Source organism: Elgaria multicarinata, chromosome 2, assembly GCF_023053635.1.
Source record: "Elgaria multicarinata webbii isolate HBS135686 ecotype San Diego chromosome 2, rElgMul1.1.pri, whole genome shotgun sequence".
NCBI classification, from domain to species: Eukaryota; Metazoa; Chordata; class Lepidosauria; order Squamata; family Anguidae; genus Elgaria; species Elgaria multicarinata.
The window spans coordinates 13,488,503-13,507,628 of record NC_086172.1 but is presented as its reverse complement, the minus strand read 5'-3'; the positions used below and the strand labels follow the sequence as shown (position 1 = coordinate 13,507,628).

Below are 19,126 nucleotides of genomic sequence, written 5' to 3'. Positions count from 1 at the left end.
TTGCATGCAAAGTGCAATTAACTCAATATACCATATTTGAGGCCGAACTGATGCCTGCCTTGAAAAATCTTGTTCCCTCACAGCACAAAGGAATAAATTATACAAGAAAGAAACTGAGGTCTACTTTTCAATTACAAAATATACATCCATGTAGGATGTACCTGTTCATTGTTTTTAACTTTTGTAAACTGCCCAGAGGGCTTCAGCTATGGGGTGGTATATAAATTTAATAAATAAATAAATAAATAAATGCAACCTTCATGTCTTCACTTGTGATGACTACAGTTGTGGGTTTTTCTCTACGATGACATGATCTGGGAAACAATGAGGACTGGGCTTTCCAGCCCATGTACACCATCCACACACACACACACGCACACACACAAAGTGCACCCAATACATTATATGCTCTACATACAGATTGCACACTAATTCCTGCATGGAATTGCTTCTTGTACGGAAAGTTTGTCATGTACGAAGTGGCCTTAAAGTAAGTGTACAATGTATCAAATGTAGTTCTCTTGTCAATCTATCAAATTTCTGCAAACGATTTCAGTACAGCAATTTTGAAAGCTGTTGACAGACATGCTCCCAAGCCACCTGCAGTTGAGTCCATCCAACCCCGCCCCATTTCATCATCATTATTATTATTATTATTATTATTATTATTATTATTATTATTATTATTATTTGTATCCTGCCTTTTGCCCAATGCTGGGCCTCAAGGCGGCCTTACAAATTTAAAAATATACATGGGGGGGGGGGAGGGAAACAAAACCATAAACAATTAAAAAATACACAACAAAATTATAAGACATTAACATAGATGGAGGGCTGGATTATTCTCCAAAGGCCTGCTTGAACAAAAAAGTTTTAGCCTGCTTCTGAAAGCCCATCAAGGAGGGAGCCAGCCTAGCTTCCCCGGGAAGACAGTTCCAGAGCACCGGAGCAGCCACCGAGAAGGCCCTTTCCCAAGCCTTTTATTATGAGGATTCCTACCCATTCCTTTCCTCCCCCATATTCTTCATTGCATATCTTCACTTTGCAGCCTCATGTCTGTACTATGAAAACAAACAAAATAGGCCCAGCGTGAAATGAAAACATAACACCAGTCAGAGAAGTGTTTTGCTAGAATACTTTAATTGGTGCAATGTGAAGAAAACAGCTGAAATGTGACTGGCATCTTGTAACATGTTAAAAATCTTCAAACATTATTTGAAGAGGATAAAATACCTGGAAGTGGGAAGAATCTGTAGCCAAAGGAGGGTCGTATATACGTAAAGCTTCAATGCCAACATTCTTAGCTATTCTATTTCTCCGGGCCTTCTCCTTAGGCCATCTAAAACTAATGGATGAAGATGCTGGCCTGGACTTCTTTTGGACAGAATAAAGACTGTATGTTGGGAATTCATCACAAAAAAAATAGTATTAAATTAAAATTAAAAATATATTAAAAATGGGTGTAAAAAGCAATCTGCATGGTAGTGGTACTGATCTGGCATTCAGCCTCCATTTACTTATGTCCAATCTACTTGATGAAAACCTTTATGTAATTCAAAAGCTTCAAGCTGGTCCACTGGAGAGACAGGCATACCTTGTGTATTGATCAACTGGGGCCAGAAGAGGCCTAAACTCCAGTTGCTTATTACCTGTGCAACTTGCTTTGCAGGAGTGGAGTAGATGATAAATCAATTTAACAATTGTCTCTCATGTTTGCAAGAAACCAGTTTATGTAGATGACAAAATAATCCAAACACACATTAGCTTTATGGCCTAACAAAGTTTGATCAGAGCAGTATTTCCTAAGTCCTACACAGTAGTTAAAAAATTACAGCATTTGGCTTTACTATTGTGTCAAAATAAATATATTCTCTCTTTCTCTCTCAGTTATGAGGTAACAAATGTGCCTGAGAGAGCAGTGGGTGGAAGAAAATAATAATTAAAAAACAGTTCTACGGTGTTTTAAAACAATGGGACCAGCCCGCTCTGTAGATCAATGAACAAGTCTCCATTCATGTAAACAGAATTCTCCAGGCATGTAAATAATACTTGGTTGCAGAGGGTGCCAACTCCTACCTCTTTAAGAGCTGCAGGGCAGGCAAATTATTCCATAGGTAATCCGTGTCCCCTCCCTGTCAAAATGGAAATGCAGCAATGTGGGGGATGGGGGACTTTATTTTCTGAATATTAACCTGGTGTGCAATTGTTAATAGGTTCAGGGTCCCTGTCAGAAAAAATGCTGGCAATCCTTCCTGATGGTTAGAAGGGGATTCCCAAAAACTCTATTAGGAAAGCTCATTGCTGAATCAATTATCTCAAAGTTGTGGCCTCCCTCTCCTCTCCCTTGGTCAGCTTAGGCTTCTGTTGCTGTTACTAGCAACAGAATTTTTTGAACACTGTTTTAGAGCAGGACGTGGATAATCCAAGCTCCAGAAATGACCTAAGATCAGTGAGCCATAGATGTCATTCTCTCGTGTGGGATATATGCCTGCTTTACAGCAGAATTTTTAATTAACTAAGGGCCAGTCACTCAAAGCCTCATATATGTATTCTAGGAAAAGGCCCTCAATCCCATTCCACCCTCACCTTTTCTCTTTTGCGAAATCACATTTCTGGTGTAGGCTTAGTCAAGCTTAGAGTAAACCCATTGAAATAAGTGGGACTTAGGTTAGTCATGGCTTACTTGCCTCATTGATTTCAATGAGTTTACTCTAAGCATGACTAAGTCTGGATCCACCCCATATTCTTTATTACATTTGTATTCTGCCTTTCCTCCAAAGAACTTGGAGGAATATTATTTTTGTCTGTGTAGGGTCCTATGCATGATCGCTCAGAACTAAGTCCCAAGTAAGTATGCATAGGATTTTAGCCTTATAGCCTGATCCTATGCATGTTTACGAATTAAATGAAGTTTGCATCCATGTCATTATGATTATTGAAGCCTTACAATGCAAACCTATATATTTCTACTCAGAAGTAAGTCCCATTAAAACCCATGAGGCTTGCTCCCATATAAATCTGCATTGGCTTGTAGCCCCAGGCTGTAATTCTATAGCTGCAATCTTATGCATTCAATGGAGTTTACTAATGAGTAGACACATACAGGACTGCCTCTGTTAGTATTGCAGGATCATGACCTTTCTAAACAATGCCAGATTTCTCCTACACTTCCAAAATCAAGGAGATCTGGAGGTGTAGGGTTACACCTGACTTTTTTGTTACTTTTGTCAGCCACCCCTCTGAATCAGGATTTTAAAAAGAAGTCTATTTGTCAGTTTAAAGAGGTTTTAAAAACAAACAAAGAACAGTTGCACTGTTCAGAGTATCTGTTTGGTAGTTCTGCATCCTTCTCTATACTTAATGTATCAGAGCAGTCAAAGTCTGTCTGTCTGTCTGTCTGGGGTCCCCCCCCCCCATCGCTTCCTCACTGCTGCAGTGAGCTGGGCCTCTGGTTCATGAAAGCCACTGGAATCATACAGCAATCCATTGAGACGGACTGGAATTCAGCATTAAGAAACAAAGTATGCCTGCAGTTGAATGTTATAATAAGGAGGTATAATGAAAAATGTTTTCCTGGTTATTGCTACAGTGTATAGACCGATTATGGAAAGGTAATAAAATCTTATTCTAGCGCAATGCTTAGAACGTAGCACCAGGCAAGCAGCTGCAGGTCAAAAATGATCAGGCAGCTCAGATTTTACAATTCAAGTGCCTCAATACACTACCAACATCCAGAGTCCTCTTTTAATATATGAATACCGGGGTGGGTGGGTGCCACACTCAGGCTGCTCAAATAGCCCATCCACTCTGCCCCACTTTTTGAAGCCTGTCCAAAGGCAGTACAGGAAAAGAGCAAAGGTCCAACTCCACTTTCTGGCACCGCTGGTGGGAGGGATCACATTGTATATCCTCACACCCAACTGGTACGTCAGGGGACACTTTCCTCCAAACACACACATCACTCCTGGAAATAGCAATGCATTGCTAGTTCATAGATTCCACACATTTTGTTGATCTTGGAAATAATACCCCCCCCTGCATGATGCAAGACCATCAACGCCTTGGAGAGTCTGCAGTAAGCCTGAAACACAGCTTCCACAAAGGCTAGCTTCAAAGAGCCATCGTTAATCAATATACATCAAAGTTGTATTTTCATATGAATCAGTTCAGTCTCCCCCCATCACAGCATCTCCACCCACCCCATCCATCAAGCAATATTTCTTAAGTCTAGTTCTTCATGCACACATCACCTTGTACCAAGATCCTGAGATGGGAGCACAAACTTTAATCGAAATGAAACAGGGTCCTGCCCTGCAATCTCAAGCTTTATGACTTTCATCTCCCAACATAGTTTCTCATGAAACCTTCCAGAGGAATGGAAAAAAAAAGTCTAATGGTAAGCCTCTTGTGAATAAGTAGTTGCCAGGGACAGAAGCAGCTGGTAAAATCATGCTGTACTTTGCCCATCTTCTAGTCCTGCTAGAACGTTACAAAGTGGAGGCTTTCTTCTATTACTCTGGATCATGATGCCTTCACTGGGGGCGGGGTGGGAGGAGGGGGGAGAAAGCTGACATGCACAGATCTGACCTGCATCCCAAGTGCTAGCCAGAACAATATTATAGCTGATCATTTAAAGGATAAGCAAACTGCAGGTACAGGAACACAGGCATTTGTCCAGCGCTTCTGAGTTGATGTGTGTCAAGCCAGCAAATCAAACTCTGAATCTATGTATTGGAATCCCCAATGTTCCCCTTGGTGCCTGGTCTACCGCTGCTTCTTCTTCTGCTTTAAGGCCTTCCTGCGCTTGAGGATCATCTCGTAGAGTTTGTCCATGCCTTCAGTGAGCCCCTCACCAATGATGGCACATGCTGGTTGGATGTGGTAGGTGGTGGATGGGGTCAGCTCATGCAGAGCCAGCTGTTTTTCAATTTCCGCCACGGGCAGCGATTTGGGCAGGTCTTGCTTGTTGGCAATCACCAGCAAAGGAGTGCCTTGGTTCTCTGCAAACTTGGTGACTTTGTGCAGCTCTGTCTTGGCTTCTTCCAGCCTGTCCACGTCGACGGAGTCCACGACGTAAATGATGCCGTCGGTGCAGCGGCTGTAGGACTTCCACAAGGGCCGCAGCTTCTCCTGGCCGCCCACGTCCCAGAAGTGGCAGCTGATGCCCTTGGCGGTGCCATTGCTCAGCTTGATTTTCTCCGTGTTGAAGCCAATGGTGGGCACCGTGTTGACGAACTCGTTGAATTTGAGCCTGTAGAGCACCGTGGTTTTGCCGGCAGAGTCCAAGCCCAGCATGACGATGTGCAGCGACTGGAAGGCGGCGATGTTGGAAGAAATGGTCCCCATGGTTTCGACGGAAGGCTCGGCCCAGCGAGCGCCTCGGCCCGATCCGCCCCCCGCGAGCGGCTCTCGCGCCGTCCGCCCCCCGTCCCCCCGCCGGGTGCGGCGATTAGCGCGCGGACTCGCCGGCAGCCCCCTCGGAGGCGCGGCGGGCGAGGGCGAGCGCGCCGCGTCTGCCGCGGGCCAGGCGGGCAATCGCGCCGGGGGCGGCGGAGACGCAGCTCAGCGCCGGCAGCCCGCCGTCACCACGCCGCCTCGCCGGGAACCATGATGCAGCAGCAGCAGCAGCCTGAAGAAGAGCACCGCGGCGCGGCCGGGGCCGAGCCCCAGAACAAAGCCGGGCAAAGCTTTCGCGCGGCCGGGAGCGGCGCCTCGTCGGCATCGGCTGCTCAGACCGCGCTGAGGTCTGCTCGTCCTCCCGGCGCGGATTCATTCATTCTCCAGGCGGGGAGCGGCGACGGCCTCTGGCTCCGCCCGCCCGCCTGCCTTCTTGGGGGGGCAGAGGAGGAGGCCTCCCTTCCCCGACGACCCGCCCGGGAGGAAGCGCCGGCCGCGCCTTCTGCAAGCGGCGCCTTCAGCCTCCAGCGAAGCAACTGCAGTTCAATCCATCACAGCCGCCCGCCCCTTCCCGCCCCTTCCCGAGCGCGCAGTCCCACGCCCAGCCGGAGACCAGCGCAGGGAGGGGCCACGGGGCTCCGCTCTCCCTCCTCTTTGCGTCGCCGCCCCCCACCCTCGGCCGTGGCTTCCTCCGCCCCCGGACTGCCGCCTTCGCTGCTTAGGGTTCAGCGACTCCAAGGGGTCTGTCGGGAAGAAAACCGCCGGGCATGTAACCCTTCTAGATCAAGGTGGGGGAGATTTGGGCCTGGGCTGCTGCTGGAGGCGCATGGGGTGCTCTGCTCCTTAAATAAATAAATAAATAATAAACACTGCCTATTGGAAATTAGCATATATTAGGGAAAAGGCTAGGCTAGAGCATTGATTGACAGGGAGGGGGCGGGGGGGGCAGAGAGAGAAGATTCCTGTCACTTGAGCCCTCTGTTTTTTGGAGGAAAATTCTGAGAGTGCCTTGGACTGCAAGAAGATCAAACCAGTCCCTACTCCAGGAAATAAAGCCAGACTGCTCACTTGAGGGAATGGTATTAAAGGCAAAACTGAAGTACTTTGGCCACATAATGAGAAGACAGGATACCCGGGAGAAGAGGCTGATGCTAGGGAAAGTGGAAGGCAAAAGGAAGAGGGGCCGACCAAGGGCAAGATGGATGGAGGATATTCTGGAGGTGACAGACTTGACCTTTGGTAAAGCTGGGGGTGGCAACGGCCGACAGAAAGCTCTGGCGTGGGCTGGTCCATGAAGTCAGGAAGAGTTGGAAGCGACTGAACGAATAAACAACAACGAACCCTCTAAGGGAGCCCCAGCTCAGACTCCACCTCGATGAGACTATTCATCGCAAGGCTTGGCGGAGGGCATCTGCGGAGAGGGTCCCACACGCAAGCAGGGCTCCTCCTGGCCACAGGTCCCCGGGCACGGACCTGCTCCTCTTCACTACTGCAGCCTGCTTGCTCACCCGTGCCTCTCACTTTGGACTGGTCCAGGCAAAGGGGGTGTTGCGAAGGAGGCACCCACGGCCTATTTCAGGGGTGCAAAAAGTGTGGCATGTCTGGTGAATCCCAAGATCCCCAGCATCTGTTCACACTAAAAAATAAAAAGAAGGAAAGGAAAAATGTTCTAGAGTTCGTCATTATGTTTCCTATTATAGAAGCTTGAAGACCCTGAAGCTGTGCCTGAAGAACCCTGCCTACTTCCTAGGATGGTCTCGGAAGGAGGTTCCAGGGCAAGAACCATGGAGCCCACAGTTTGAGCATTTTTTCCCCTTTTGGGGGCCAGCAGCAGAGCGAAAAGAAGCGAGTGAATAGGGGGAAGCGAGTGAGTAGGAGCGGGTGGGCAGAAGAAGTGAATGACAGTAGTTTGTGTGAGAAGGAGGCATGAAGGGACTCCAACCCCTGATGGATTACTCCCAAGGGACTGCACCACAAGTTGAAAAATGGAAGGTTTTAAAATATATTCAATAAACAAAAAACCTACGGTTTACAAAACAACATTAAAGGCTCTACAGTTGGTAGATGGTATCTGTGACAAAATGATTATTTATGTTATTGTTTATATGTGTATGTTTAAGTGTTTAGTTCAGGTTTGGGTTTGTTTTATTTTCAGGAAATGGTATGTAAGTGGGAGGGGGAGTTAGAATGGTGAGTGGTATTTCCACTCCCGTGTTTCCCTGTAATACAAGACAAGCATAGTATGAGTGAGTTATATGTGAACGTCTGTGCAGATGTGTAGCCTCTACCACTGTCTGAGTAGACACCTAATGTGGCCCTCATGGCCAACTGGCTCACTGGCTCTCGGCCTGGGAGGTAAGCAGGTGGTGGCAATGCTGAGGGAGGATCCGAGCAACAGCAGGAGGTGACAATGCTGGCGCCAAGGCAGGTCTCACTGAGGGAGGCCCATGGAGGTGGTTTTGCTCAAGGGCCTGGATCCACGTTGATCTATCTGATTAATTTCTGTGCTACCATTTAATCGAGAAGGATCCTAGTGTGGCTGACATAAAATAGCAAGGCAGAATTATATTGAGGCTGCCTCCATTAACCAGGGTAGCATTGCCTCCACCCCAACCTCCAAACACCCAATGCTCTTTAGGTCATGTCATATAGCGTTTGTCCATACAGTGCCATGTCCAAGGAACATTTGGGCTGTTGGCATGTAGGTGGGGAGAAGCATTGTCTGGGCTTGTCCTTTGGTAGTTTGGAGTTGTTTACATTAAACATTATTGTTCTATTGTATCCTTAACTTTTTGTTTGGTATTATATGGTTGTTTGTTAAGGACTTCACCTTTTCTTGCGTTTGCTCCAGGGAAGCCAAAACACTAGTGATAATTAGAGGTTGCTATCACACCTATAAAGTGCAACTAGACTTTTGCTATCAGCCAGTCCACTTGTTGATAGCCTGGTCCAGCCTTATTTATTATTATAGCCTTAGAGATTGTAGTTCTCTTGTCAATGGCTGGTGTTGCCTCCTATCACATAATATCCTCCATTCTGCTTCCCCCTTTATTTCCCAAACCTGCCATCACATCTCCTGCTGCTTCCCATTGTGCCCAGAGGTGATAAGGGATTAAATATTGAGTTTGCCTAACAGCAAAGTTCTCCCTTCTCACTGTAGATTTTATTAAGTCAGAACTGAAAATAGGTGGCTTTAAGTGGCTGTTTGATACCCCTTTGTGAGGCTGTCTCTCAAAATAAATATCTTATTTGCTCATTATTCCCACCCTCAATATGCAGTCTCTGCAGTTCTCCACACTGTGGTGAATGAGAAAGGAGGCAGGTTAGCATTCTTGTCCAGAAGAAGAGCCCATATACAAATGTGATTGGGATGAGTGAGAAAAGAACTTATGCTAGTTAGAAAATTATTGAGAGATATTCTCTCGCACTCTCAGCTGCCTGAGTTATGAAAAACAGATACACAAACAGGTGTATGCAGACTGCTCAAGGTAGCGATAAAGCTTGATTAGTTTATCCAGAGGGTTAGCGTGCAGAGAAAAATAACACACATATCCCTATATTTCAAAGACCCTATATTTTTCCATATTTCTATGCTGATTTGCAGTCAGGGCTACATGATTGAAGTTTCACGTTACATATTAAAACTATATAGCTGAGCTTTTAAGAAACAAAACAAAAACTAGGTTAGAAAACAAAGATTAGCAAAAACTTCTGAGTGGCTAAAATGTTCTTGAGCAAGAAATGTTTACATCCCATGCTGCCAAACCACCTTTAAATTAAAGAAGATTTCAAAATTTGAGTGCATTTTTCATAAGAATCCTAATGAATCATATCAGCAGCGACAGCCATCTGTCAGATATGCTTTAAGGTGGATCCCTGCATTGAGCAGGGGGTTGGACTTGATGGCCTTATAAGACCCTTCCAATTCTACTATTCTATCATTCTAAGCCCTGTAGTTTCCCAGAAAATTTCAAATGTGCAAACCATTGAATCAAATGCTGACTCAGGCACAGTCTTGTCCTTTCCTCCCAAGCTTCAGGGATACTGTCCACCTTTATTACTTTTTAAAAAAAGCATTGTATGAATATTTATGCATCCATCCATCTATTGTCTTATTATTTTTTAAAGGAAAAAATAGTAAGTATAAAATTGCTGCATTGATTGTGGGAGGGGTGTCTTGGTAATATCACAGGGCCAAGCTAATCAGTGCCACAGGCAGGCAGCTTTTGCTTAAAACATTTACAACCTTAAAAAAAAAAAACCTACATAGAGCAACTGTATATTTGAACTCAGCATGGTGAAGGTGCTGTAGAGGAGCCTCCTTTCTCTGAAAAGCATTGTGTGGGTTTTCCCTCAAAGAGGCAGACATCTATCAACTCCAGGCAGGGGGTAAAGTGTTGCCATCTATTTCCTACCACATGCTTCTCCAGATTTCAAGATGGATACTTGAAGCTTGGTAAAGATGTACTTTACATGTGTCAGAATGCTATAATCCCCTCTCTGCATGATTAGAGCTATGACATACTGGCTCGGTTTGAATGTTTGAACAGCCCACTTTGGCTTATTTGTGCCTGAATGGCTGGACTGCAGTGCATGGAGGGCAGCCATTTTGAGTATTCAACACCTAGCTGCGGCTTGTCATGTGAACCCTAGGACCGTGAATTATGCCATGGTTAAACAACCTTCACATAATCCACATTCTGTTTTGGGTTATGTGAGGTGGTTTAACCTTTGCATAATCCATGTTCCCTGAGCAAGCCACATCCAGGCATTGAATATTCAAAATGGCACCTGCGAGCGCCACAGCCCACTGTTGCTGTTTGAATGTTTGAACCAAGTCAATGTGAAAATCCCAGCAACATGCTGACACCATGACCTGCTTATTCTTGCACTGGAATTCATCCTGAATCTCAGGTTTGAGACTTCAGATATAATAACTCATAATTATCCAACAGAGGGCTGCTACATCAGCACCATTCTGTCATTGGTTTCCCACCACTAGAACCTCTTTTTCCTCACAGGTTTTTGGTGTGATGTTCTTCACAATCAAGAAACATTTTGGTGTGATGTTCTTCACAATCAGGAAATATTTACGTTTGCTCTTACAGCAGTGGATTGGAAACCACGTCTGTTTCAATCTCTCTTCAATAATAGGTAGCTGAATTCAGGATGAAGCATTTTGCCGTTTTGCAGTAATGACACCTACCAGCTCCGTGGGTGACATTCCATGGCTCATGAAACACTGAATACTGAGACATAAACCTCACAGGATTTTTCATGGTATATGTTATCCTAAAACTACAACCATTCCCTTGCTCTAGTCTTAGATTTATTCATGCACACGTTAATCATAAAGCAAATGGAAAGCAAGGTAAAAGCCCTGGGCCAGTTAGGGTCCCTCATTAGGACATGCTGAGGTAGCTGGAATTCAGTAATTTGCATTGGCTGGGGAGAGACTCAGCCAAGAGTGTGGGAAGGGCTTGTGGTGAACAGGGAACCCCAAGGTGAGGACATGTGAACAAGCATGACTGAATTAGGGTAAAAGTCTGAAATAGCTGTGTGCCCAGTTATGAAAACAAGCCCGTACATAACCAGCTTTAGAAAACAGTTGGAATTCCAGGGCTTTTCCAGCAGTGGTAACACATTCAAACCTGTCATATTTCCACTATCAAGCACCCACAGAAAACCATTGTGGTTCATAGTACAGTATTTACACAATCGAGGGCATTGACAAAGACAAGTTTAGAAATTAATAGAATTTCATTTCTGCCAGAGTTGTTAACACTGCTAAAATTAATTCTGCAATTTTAGAGTAACAATGAACAGTTAAAAATAAGGCAGGACTACCTGATGTTTGTTAGGGAAAGTACTGTATGAGCGTGACTCTGGATTTATATCCCTTTCATGTTATATCTGATATGAAACCACCTGCTTTCAGTCTTACCTATAGACAGTAATCCCAAGGGTGGTGTAGTGCCTAAGGTGTGGACTGGGAGTTGAGAGATCTGAGTTCTAGTCCCCACTCAGCCATGGGGACCCACTGGGTGACTTTGGGCCAGTCACAGAGGCCGTAGCTAGACCGAAAGTTTATCCCAGGATCATCCCGGGTTCGTCCCTGCCTGAGCGCTGGATGCCCTGTGTGGCACTTAGAGGAACAGGTTTGACCCCAGGACAATCCTGGGATAAACCTAAGGTCTAGCTACGGCCAGACTCTCAGCCCAACCTACCTCACAGGGCTGTTGTTGTGAGGATACAATGGAGAGGAGGATTACGTACGCCACCTTGGGTTCCTTGGAGGAAAACAAGCGGGATATAAATGAAATAATAAATAAATAAAAAGGGAAGCTTAGAGGATGCTATTGTTTCTTTGTGCCTGAAAGATGCATCCTTTCACATCAATTGGGTTTAAGGGGTGGTGATGGATTGCCATCCTTTGTTCACTTACTTTTAATGGTGCTTGCACATATCATTACCAAATTGTTGCATTCCTTTGTCTGCGTCTGCTGTTTCTAAACTAGTTTGTGGTGATTTCAGCGTAATAAAATGCAATTATTTTACCTCTTTTGAGGGGTATTATTATTATTATCATCATCATCATCATCATCATCATCATCATTATTTTATTTATTTATATAGCACCAACAATGTACTTGGTGCTGTACAAAATATACAAATAAAACCGCGATACCCTGCCTAGAGGCTTACAATCTAAAATCACATTAAAACATATGAAGGGGGGGAGGGGTTCACAAAGCAGAAATAAGAGAAAAATCATAGTAATAAGAACAGTAAATTAAGCTAAAATACCAAAAGCTATTGAAAACAAATAAGTTTTCAAACGCGTTTTAAAATCTACAGTGGAACTCGTGGTACGTAGTTGCTCTGGAAGAGCATTCCAAGCAAACGGGGCAGTCAGAGAGAATGGGCGAAGCCGTGCAAGAGAGACAGAAGCTCTTGGGCAGGAGAGCAACATAACATTTGAAGAACAGAGGGTACGAGGGAGATGGTAGAGTGAAAAGAGAGAGGAAAGATAAGAAGGTGCAAGACCATGACACGCTTTGAATGTCAGCAAAAGAAGCTTATACTGAATTCTATATGGGATCGGAAGCCAATGAAGAGATTTCATCAAAGGAGAAACGTGGTCAAAATAACGAGCCAAGAAAATAATCTTGGCTGCAGAATGGTGAAGAGAGACCAAAGAGGAGAGATGAGCATAAGGAAGACCAGTCACAAGAAGATTACAAAAGTCCAAACGGGAGATAACCAAAGCATGGACAAGGGTCTTAGCAGAAGATTCAGATAAGAACAGATGGATCCTAGCAATGTTATATAGGAAAAAATGGCAGGACTTGGCTACAGCCTCAGTATGTGAGGAGAAAGAAAGTGAAGAATCAAAAATGAAGCCAAGACTACAAGCTTCTTCCACCGGATAAAGTGTGACATTACTAACAGTAACAAAGAATGAAGAGTGAGAGTATTTAACAGAAAGCTTCCTCTTTGCAGGTTCCGCCCATTTTATTGCTTCTTGTTCAGTATGGTTATATATAATCTCCATTTAAATTATAAATTACATTTTATAATTTTATAATATTATAATATTATAAGTAATCTCCATTTAAATTCCATTTCCAACAAATTCCCTAAAAGCAGTGCCTCAACACAACTGTAGGATTCTAGCATGGAAGTAATGAATGACTATACTTATCGATCTTCGTTATGTAAGTGTTGATTACAGAGGGATTATCCTATGATTTGCAGGAGCCCTACAGATGTTTAAACCACTGGTTCAGCGAATGAGACATTCCAAAGATAGGATGAAGCCACTAAGCTCTGTATGCATGACTACGAACCCTGCTTTTGACAGGATCTACGATATTGTATGGCGACTATAACATTATTATAGGAGGAGGGCTTTCTCCGCTGTGGCACCCCGGTTGTGGAACGAGCTCCCCAGAGAGGTCTGCCTGGCGCCTACACTGTACTGCTTTCGTCGCCAGCTGAAGACCTTTTTATTCACTCAGTATTTTAACACTTAATTTTAACTTAAATTTAAATTATACTGTTTTAACTCTGTATTTGAATCTTATATCAACTTTGCTGTGTGGTTTTATCCTGGTTGCGCTTTTTATACTGTATTTCGTAATTGTGTTTTAAACTGTTGGGTGTTTTACTGTGGTTTTAATTTTTGTGAACCACCCAGAGAGCTTCAGCTATTGGGCGGTATAAAAATGTAATAAATAAATAAATAAATAAATAAATATTATTTTTTACTCATCAGGGCTCTTTTCGATGTGTATAATGAACATATGGATGGCAGAAAGTCACTATCCCAACTGTTCCCATGTTGTACAGTGTGCACCCAACACATTCAAGTGTATATGTGCAGCCCTTCCTATGCATTTATTTACACTTCCATCATAGAATAGCAAAGTTGGAAGGGACCTACAAAGCCATCGAGTCCAACCCCCTGCTCAATGCAGGAATCCACCCAGATGCTTGTCCAGCTGCCTCTTGAAGGCCTCTAGTGTGGGAGAGCCCATAACCTCCCTAGGTAACTGGTTCCATTGTCGTACTGCTCTAACAGTCAGGAAGTTTTTCCTGATGTCCAGCCAGAATCTGACTTCCTGTATCTTGAGCCCGTTATTCTGTGTCCTGCACTCTGGGATGATCGAGAAGAGATGCTCGCCATGTGCGGATGCATGTTACAGACATGTGTTTCAACATGAATTTGGCAGGGGTCATTTCTTGTACAGATGGAGAATTGCCCCAATGACTGGAAAGGGTTTATGTGCGTGCAGTTTAAATATGAGGCTCTTCTGCAAGCTAAGTCAGGCTCCTGAGAGGTTCCAGTGGGCAAGAGGGGGTGTGATGTTGCTCCCCCTCCAACACGTGTTGCCTGTACAGAGCTGCTTTACAGTTCTAAGATATGATAGGCTGTATGTATAAACCGAACAGTATTATGCATACGAAACAGGTGAATTATTTTTTTAAAAAAATCACAAAAGGAACCTCAAGGTTAAGGAGATCTCATTACATGTCATACATTTGGGACCAGATGCCTGATGAATACAAAATAGTTGCAAATAAAACCATTTACTTATGAACTGTGACTTTTGGCAATGCTAGCCCAGTAAACATGAGTGGAAGCCTGGCAGTAAATGAAGATGTGTGTTTTATACTTAAAATATTTATTTCCTAAGAAGATTCCACTCTGCTCTTCGTTTTTTTGTCTCATGGTTAATTGAAGTGTGTGTGTGTGTGTGTGTGTGTGTGTGTGTGTGAGAGAGAGAGAGAGAGAGAGAGAGAGAGAGAGAGAGAGAGAGAGTTTAAATCTTTAGTGCTACTTATATTTCTGTGCTGTATTTTGTGACTTAAAATTTTAAAAGAAATTATTGTAAGCTGCTGGGAAATGCAGAGAGATGGAGTAAATGTGTTTTAAATCTATTACAGAGCAATGCTAACCCTGTTGGTGTCAGATGATTGCCTGACAGGGTTTAGGAGGGGGCAGACATGCCCCTCCAATGGTGGGCAGGAGTTCTGCTGCTGGGTGTGTGGACATCCAGTCCTTCCAGTCCAGCGGAATGTGCCGCAGACATAAATCTACTGATGCCGGGAGGGCATTCTGGGGGAGGGGGAGGGCATTTAAGATTCATTGGCGCCAAAGCCCTTCTGTTTCCTCCTGGGACCCCATGATCAGTCCCTTTTCCCTCCTGTTGAAACTAATGGAAGGGGGAAAAACTCACTCTGGCTGCCCTGGCTGGCATAAGATGGCAGAGCATTGCTTAACTAAAATTAAGTTAAAGCACCAGGGCACCATCTGATGTTTTGGATTCCAGCTCCCATCAACCCCAGCCAGTCTGGCCAATTATCAGGAATGCTGAAAGTTGTAGTAAAACATCTGGAAGACACCACATCTGGAGAGTAACTTTGACTTGTCATTATACTGTCAGAGTCTTACATGCTGGCTCTCAGAACATCTTTCTCAAAGCGTATTGAAAACACAGTAGTAGACTGAAAATACAGTACCAAAGATATGTAGACGCACCAGAGGGAATTTTAGTATTTAAAAAGAACAGTCTTATTTACAGAGTGAAAGGATTTGACAGGCAGTTTGGGCCAATATCAGAGTTACACCAGAGTGCCATCTACTGAGTGTCAGATGTAAGCAACAGGAATTCCCACTTTTCCTACAATATCCTTGTTTTTAACTTTTTCCTCCTAGAAGGAAAGCTGAATACAAAGCTCAAAGAGATGGGTGTTCAGCAACACAACCAAGTTGCTGAACAGGAAAACATTGCCCTGTGATCAAATTAGAATGGAGAACTCCATTACTATTTATTATTATTATTATTATTATTATTATTATTATTATTATTTATATAGCGCCATTAGTGTTCATGGTGCTGTACAGAATAAAACAAAACAAGTTTTTGTGAACTGCCCAGAGAGCTTCGGCTATTGGGCGGTATAGAAATGTAATAAATAAATAAATAAATAAATAAGACAGCCTGCCATATGGCTTACATTCTAAAAACACAGTAACAGACAGGACAGGGAGGGGGAAAGACAGCTAGGGTGGGGGACCTTAAAATGAAAATATAGGTTTTGAAAAAAGAAACGTTTTCAAGTGAAATTTAAAAACTGAAATCGACATCGTAGTCCGCAGATGCACTGGAAGAGAATTCCACGCATAGGGGGCAGTGAGTGAGAATGGGTGAAGATGAGCGAGAGAGATGGAAACTCATGGACAGGTAAGAGACATAGTGTTATGGGAGCGAAGGGCATGAGCAGGACAGTATAGTGGAATAAGTAATGAGAGGTAGGGAAGAGCCAAATCATGACAGGCTTGAACAGTCAGAAGAAGAAGCTTGTATTGGATTCTATAAGAAATAGGAAGCCAGGGGAGGGATTTTAGAAGCGGAGTGACGTGATCAAAACGACGAGCCAGAAAAATAATCTTAGCCGCAGAATGACGAATGGAAACCAATGGAGAAAGATGAGAAAAAGGAAAACCGGTCAACAAAAGATTACAATAATCCAGGTGAGAAATAACCAATGCGTGAACAAGAGTCTTGGCAGAAGAAACCAATAGGAACTGACGAATTCTAGAGATGTTATACAAGAAGAAACAACAAGACTTAGGCTTTATAGTGTTGAAACACCTGCTGCTTGGTAATTAAGGAGCCAAAAGGGTATGAAGGAACATTGTGCAGCTCCTTTTCCCAATTGTGTTTCAGATACTATTATTCTTAGAATCATAGTATAGTAGAGTTGGAAGGGGCCTACAAGGCCATCAAGTCCAACCTCCTGCTCAATGCAGGAATCCACCCTAAAGCATACCTGACAGATGACTATCCGGCTGCATCTTGAATGCCTCTATTGTGGGAGAGCCCACAACTTCCCTAGGTAACTGGTTCCATTGTCGTACTGCTCTAACAGTCAGGAAGTTTTTCCTGATGTCCAGCCAGAATCTGGCTTCCTGTAACTTGAGCCCGTTATTCTGTGTCCAGGGCCAGATCTACACCTCATTGTGAAGGCGCTTGCATGTGTCTGGAGTGCGCCCTGAAGCTCATCGAGATACACAGGCTTACTTTCAAATCGCAGTTTCCCAGGTTTTGAGCGCTGTTATTTACTCCGTCTTAAGTCAATTTAAGGCGTTCCTTCTTCCAACGTGTGTAACAATTATTCGCTCTTTCCTCCCCGCCCTGCTCCACCCAGACTTATTTTGTTGCCTTTTGAATTCCGATACCATTTCCGGTGCAAACAGCAGCATCCATCTTTAATCATCACCTTTCCCCCAAGCGAGGACAGGTGTGGTGGGTTCCATTTTCCTCATTCCTTTCCTCTTTTGCCTTTCCCATTTTTAATTTTTTTTTAGTTGTTAATAGGGATGCACATATGTGCTTGTTTGGTTAATCTGCTGTTTACATAGTGGCGTCTATTGTGCTTAAAGCCTATAGCCAACCCATAAATCCGGCGTGTAAAGCAGCATCCATCTTTACTCTTCACCTTTCCCGCGAGCGAGGAGAGGGGAGGTGGGTGGGTTCAATTTTCCTCATTCCTTTCCTCTTTTGCCTTTCCCATTTTTAATTTTTTTTCAGTTGTTAATAGGGATGCGCATATGTGCTTGTTCGGTTAGGGTTAATCTGCTGTTTACATAGATCTGTTTACATTAATCTGCACGGAATTTTTCTTAGCAGAACTGCTTTTGCTGCCTGGTCAAGCTCATTTCATTTCTGCATGTTGGAATGTAAATAATGTTAAGTTTCTCACCTCCACACACAAACCCACCCCACCCTTCCTTAGATTACCCTTTAATTTTGATGTTTTTATGTCTGCTGATGAATGCATGTTCTCTTTTTAATGTATTCTTCCCCCTGCCTCATGGCATAATTTATTTAACTCTAATGTGGAATGCAATGCTTACTTATAAACCTTTTGCATGCCTTTCTTCTAAGTAGAACTGCTTGTGTACACTGCGGTCATTTTCAATTTCAAAGGAACAAACAACTTTGTGTTTTTGTTGCAAAAATATGGTCTTTAGTTTCAAGTAATAAAACATTTTTAAACAAGAAGTGCTATTTTTTATTTATGTACATTATTAATTTAAATAAAGTTATTTTTTAAACAAAACTTCATTTTTTGGAGGCTACTGGTTGAAAAGGGAAGTACAGATGCCAATACAAAAGGTTTTTATTCAATATGAAACAACGTAACACAAAACATAAAGTCGCGAAGAGAGTGAAGGAATATACAGGAACAACATTGCAATTATTGTACACTTTAATTTTACCTACGCAACTCCCTGTTGTGCCACAAGTATGTGCAAATAGCATCCCTAACTTCGGTTCCCTCAGCTACACGCTCGTTTTCATTATTAACTTAGGCTTGTCCTAGGGTCGCAAGTGTTACACGGTTTTGTGGTCCGTCATTGTTAATGATTGCGTAACCTCTGGCTTCACAGATGTTGTGCAGAATTACGCAGGAGTCCCGAAATCCCAAAGCTGCAAAGCCGTCCATTACCTGTATTAAAAAGTGAAAGACAATGTTTAAACCAACAAGAATGTTTAAATTGAAACACATAGCAGTTCGTCTCACACGCGCACGTGTTCCGGCAACTTCGGGCCAAAGGGGAGAAAAAACCTTCCTATACATAGCACTAGTTCATCCATCACACATGCGCACGTGTGCATCCGACTACGGGCCAAAGGAAAAAAAACCCTCCCTATATTCATAACAGGTGTTCGATTGTCTCACATGCGCACGTATACAGGCAACTTGGGGCCAAAGGGAGACAAAACCTGCCTATACAAAACTCTCGATCGATCGTCTCACATACGCATGTGTACCGGCAACTTCGGGCCAAAGGGAGAAAAAAAAATCCTATACATAGCACGAGTTCATTCGTCACACATGCGCATGTGTGCATCCAACTATGGGCCAAAGAAAAAAAAATCCTATGTACATAACACACGTTCGTTCGTCACACATGCGCACATGTGCATCCAATTTAGCTTAGAAGAAAAAAAATACCTTTCGAAAATCGCCAAGATAGACTGTGCAACGAAGAAGAACTAGCTCCATTGCCAAGCACACTCCAACTGTCGAGCGGCCAACCCCAAACTGCTCTGCTGCATTTTTATAGAACCCAGGGTCCTATAACAGCATCCTCCGTCTGCGGTGCATTTTGATGATTTTTCGGAGTTGCGCCCGGCGATGCCGGTACTCA

The 19,126-nt window shown here is 43.6% G+C and overlaps 1 protein-coding gene across 1 annotated transcript; it reads right to left on the bottom strand.

Moving 5' to 3' along the window:
• Positions 1-1,121: 1,121 nt before the first annotated feature.
• Positions 1,122-5,383, bottom strand: ARL4C (ADP ribosylation factor like GTPase 4C). The gene has a single exon (XM_063116049.1). It carries the CDS (start codon positions 5,344-5,346, stop codon positions 4,765-4,767), a length of 582 nt encoding a protein of 193 aa, XP_062972119.1. The 5' UTR covers positions 5,347-5,383; the 3' UTR covers positions 1,122-4,764.
• Positions 5,384-19,126: the final 13,743 nt, after the last annotated feature.

Bases quoted from the DNA above. Each gene is read 5' to 3' on its own strand.
- ARL4C (XM_063116049.1), bottom strand. From the start codon at position 5,346: ATGGGGACCATTTCTTCCAACATCGCCGCCTTCCAGTCGCTGCACATC.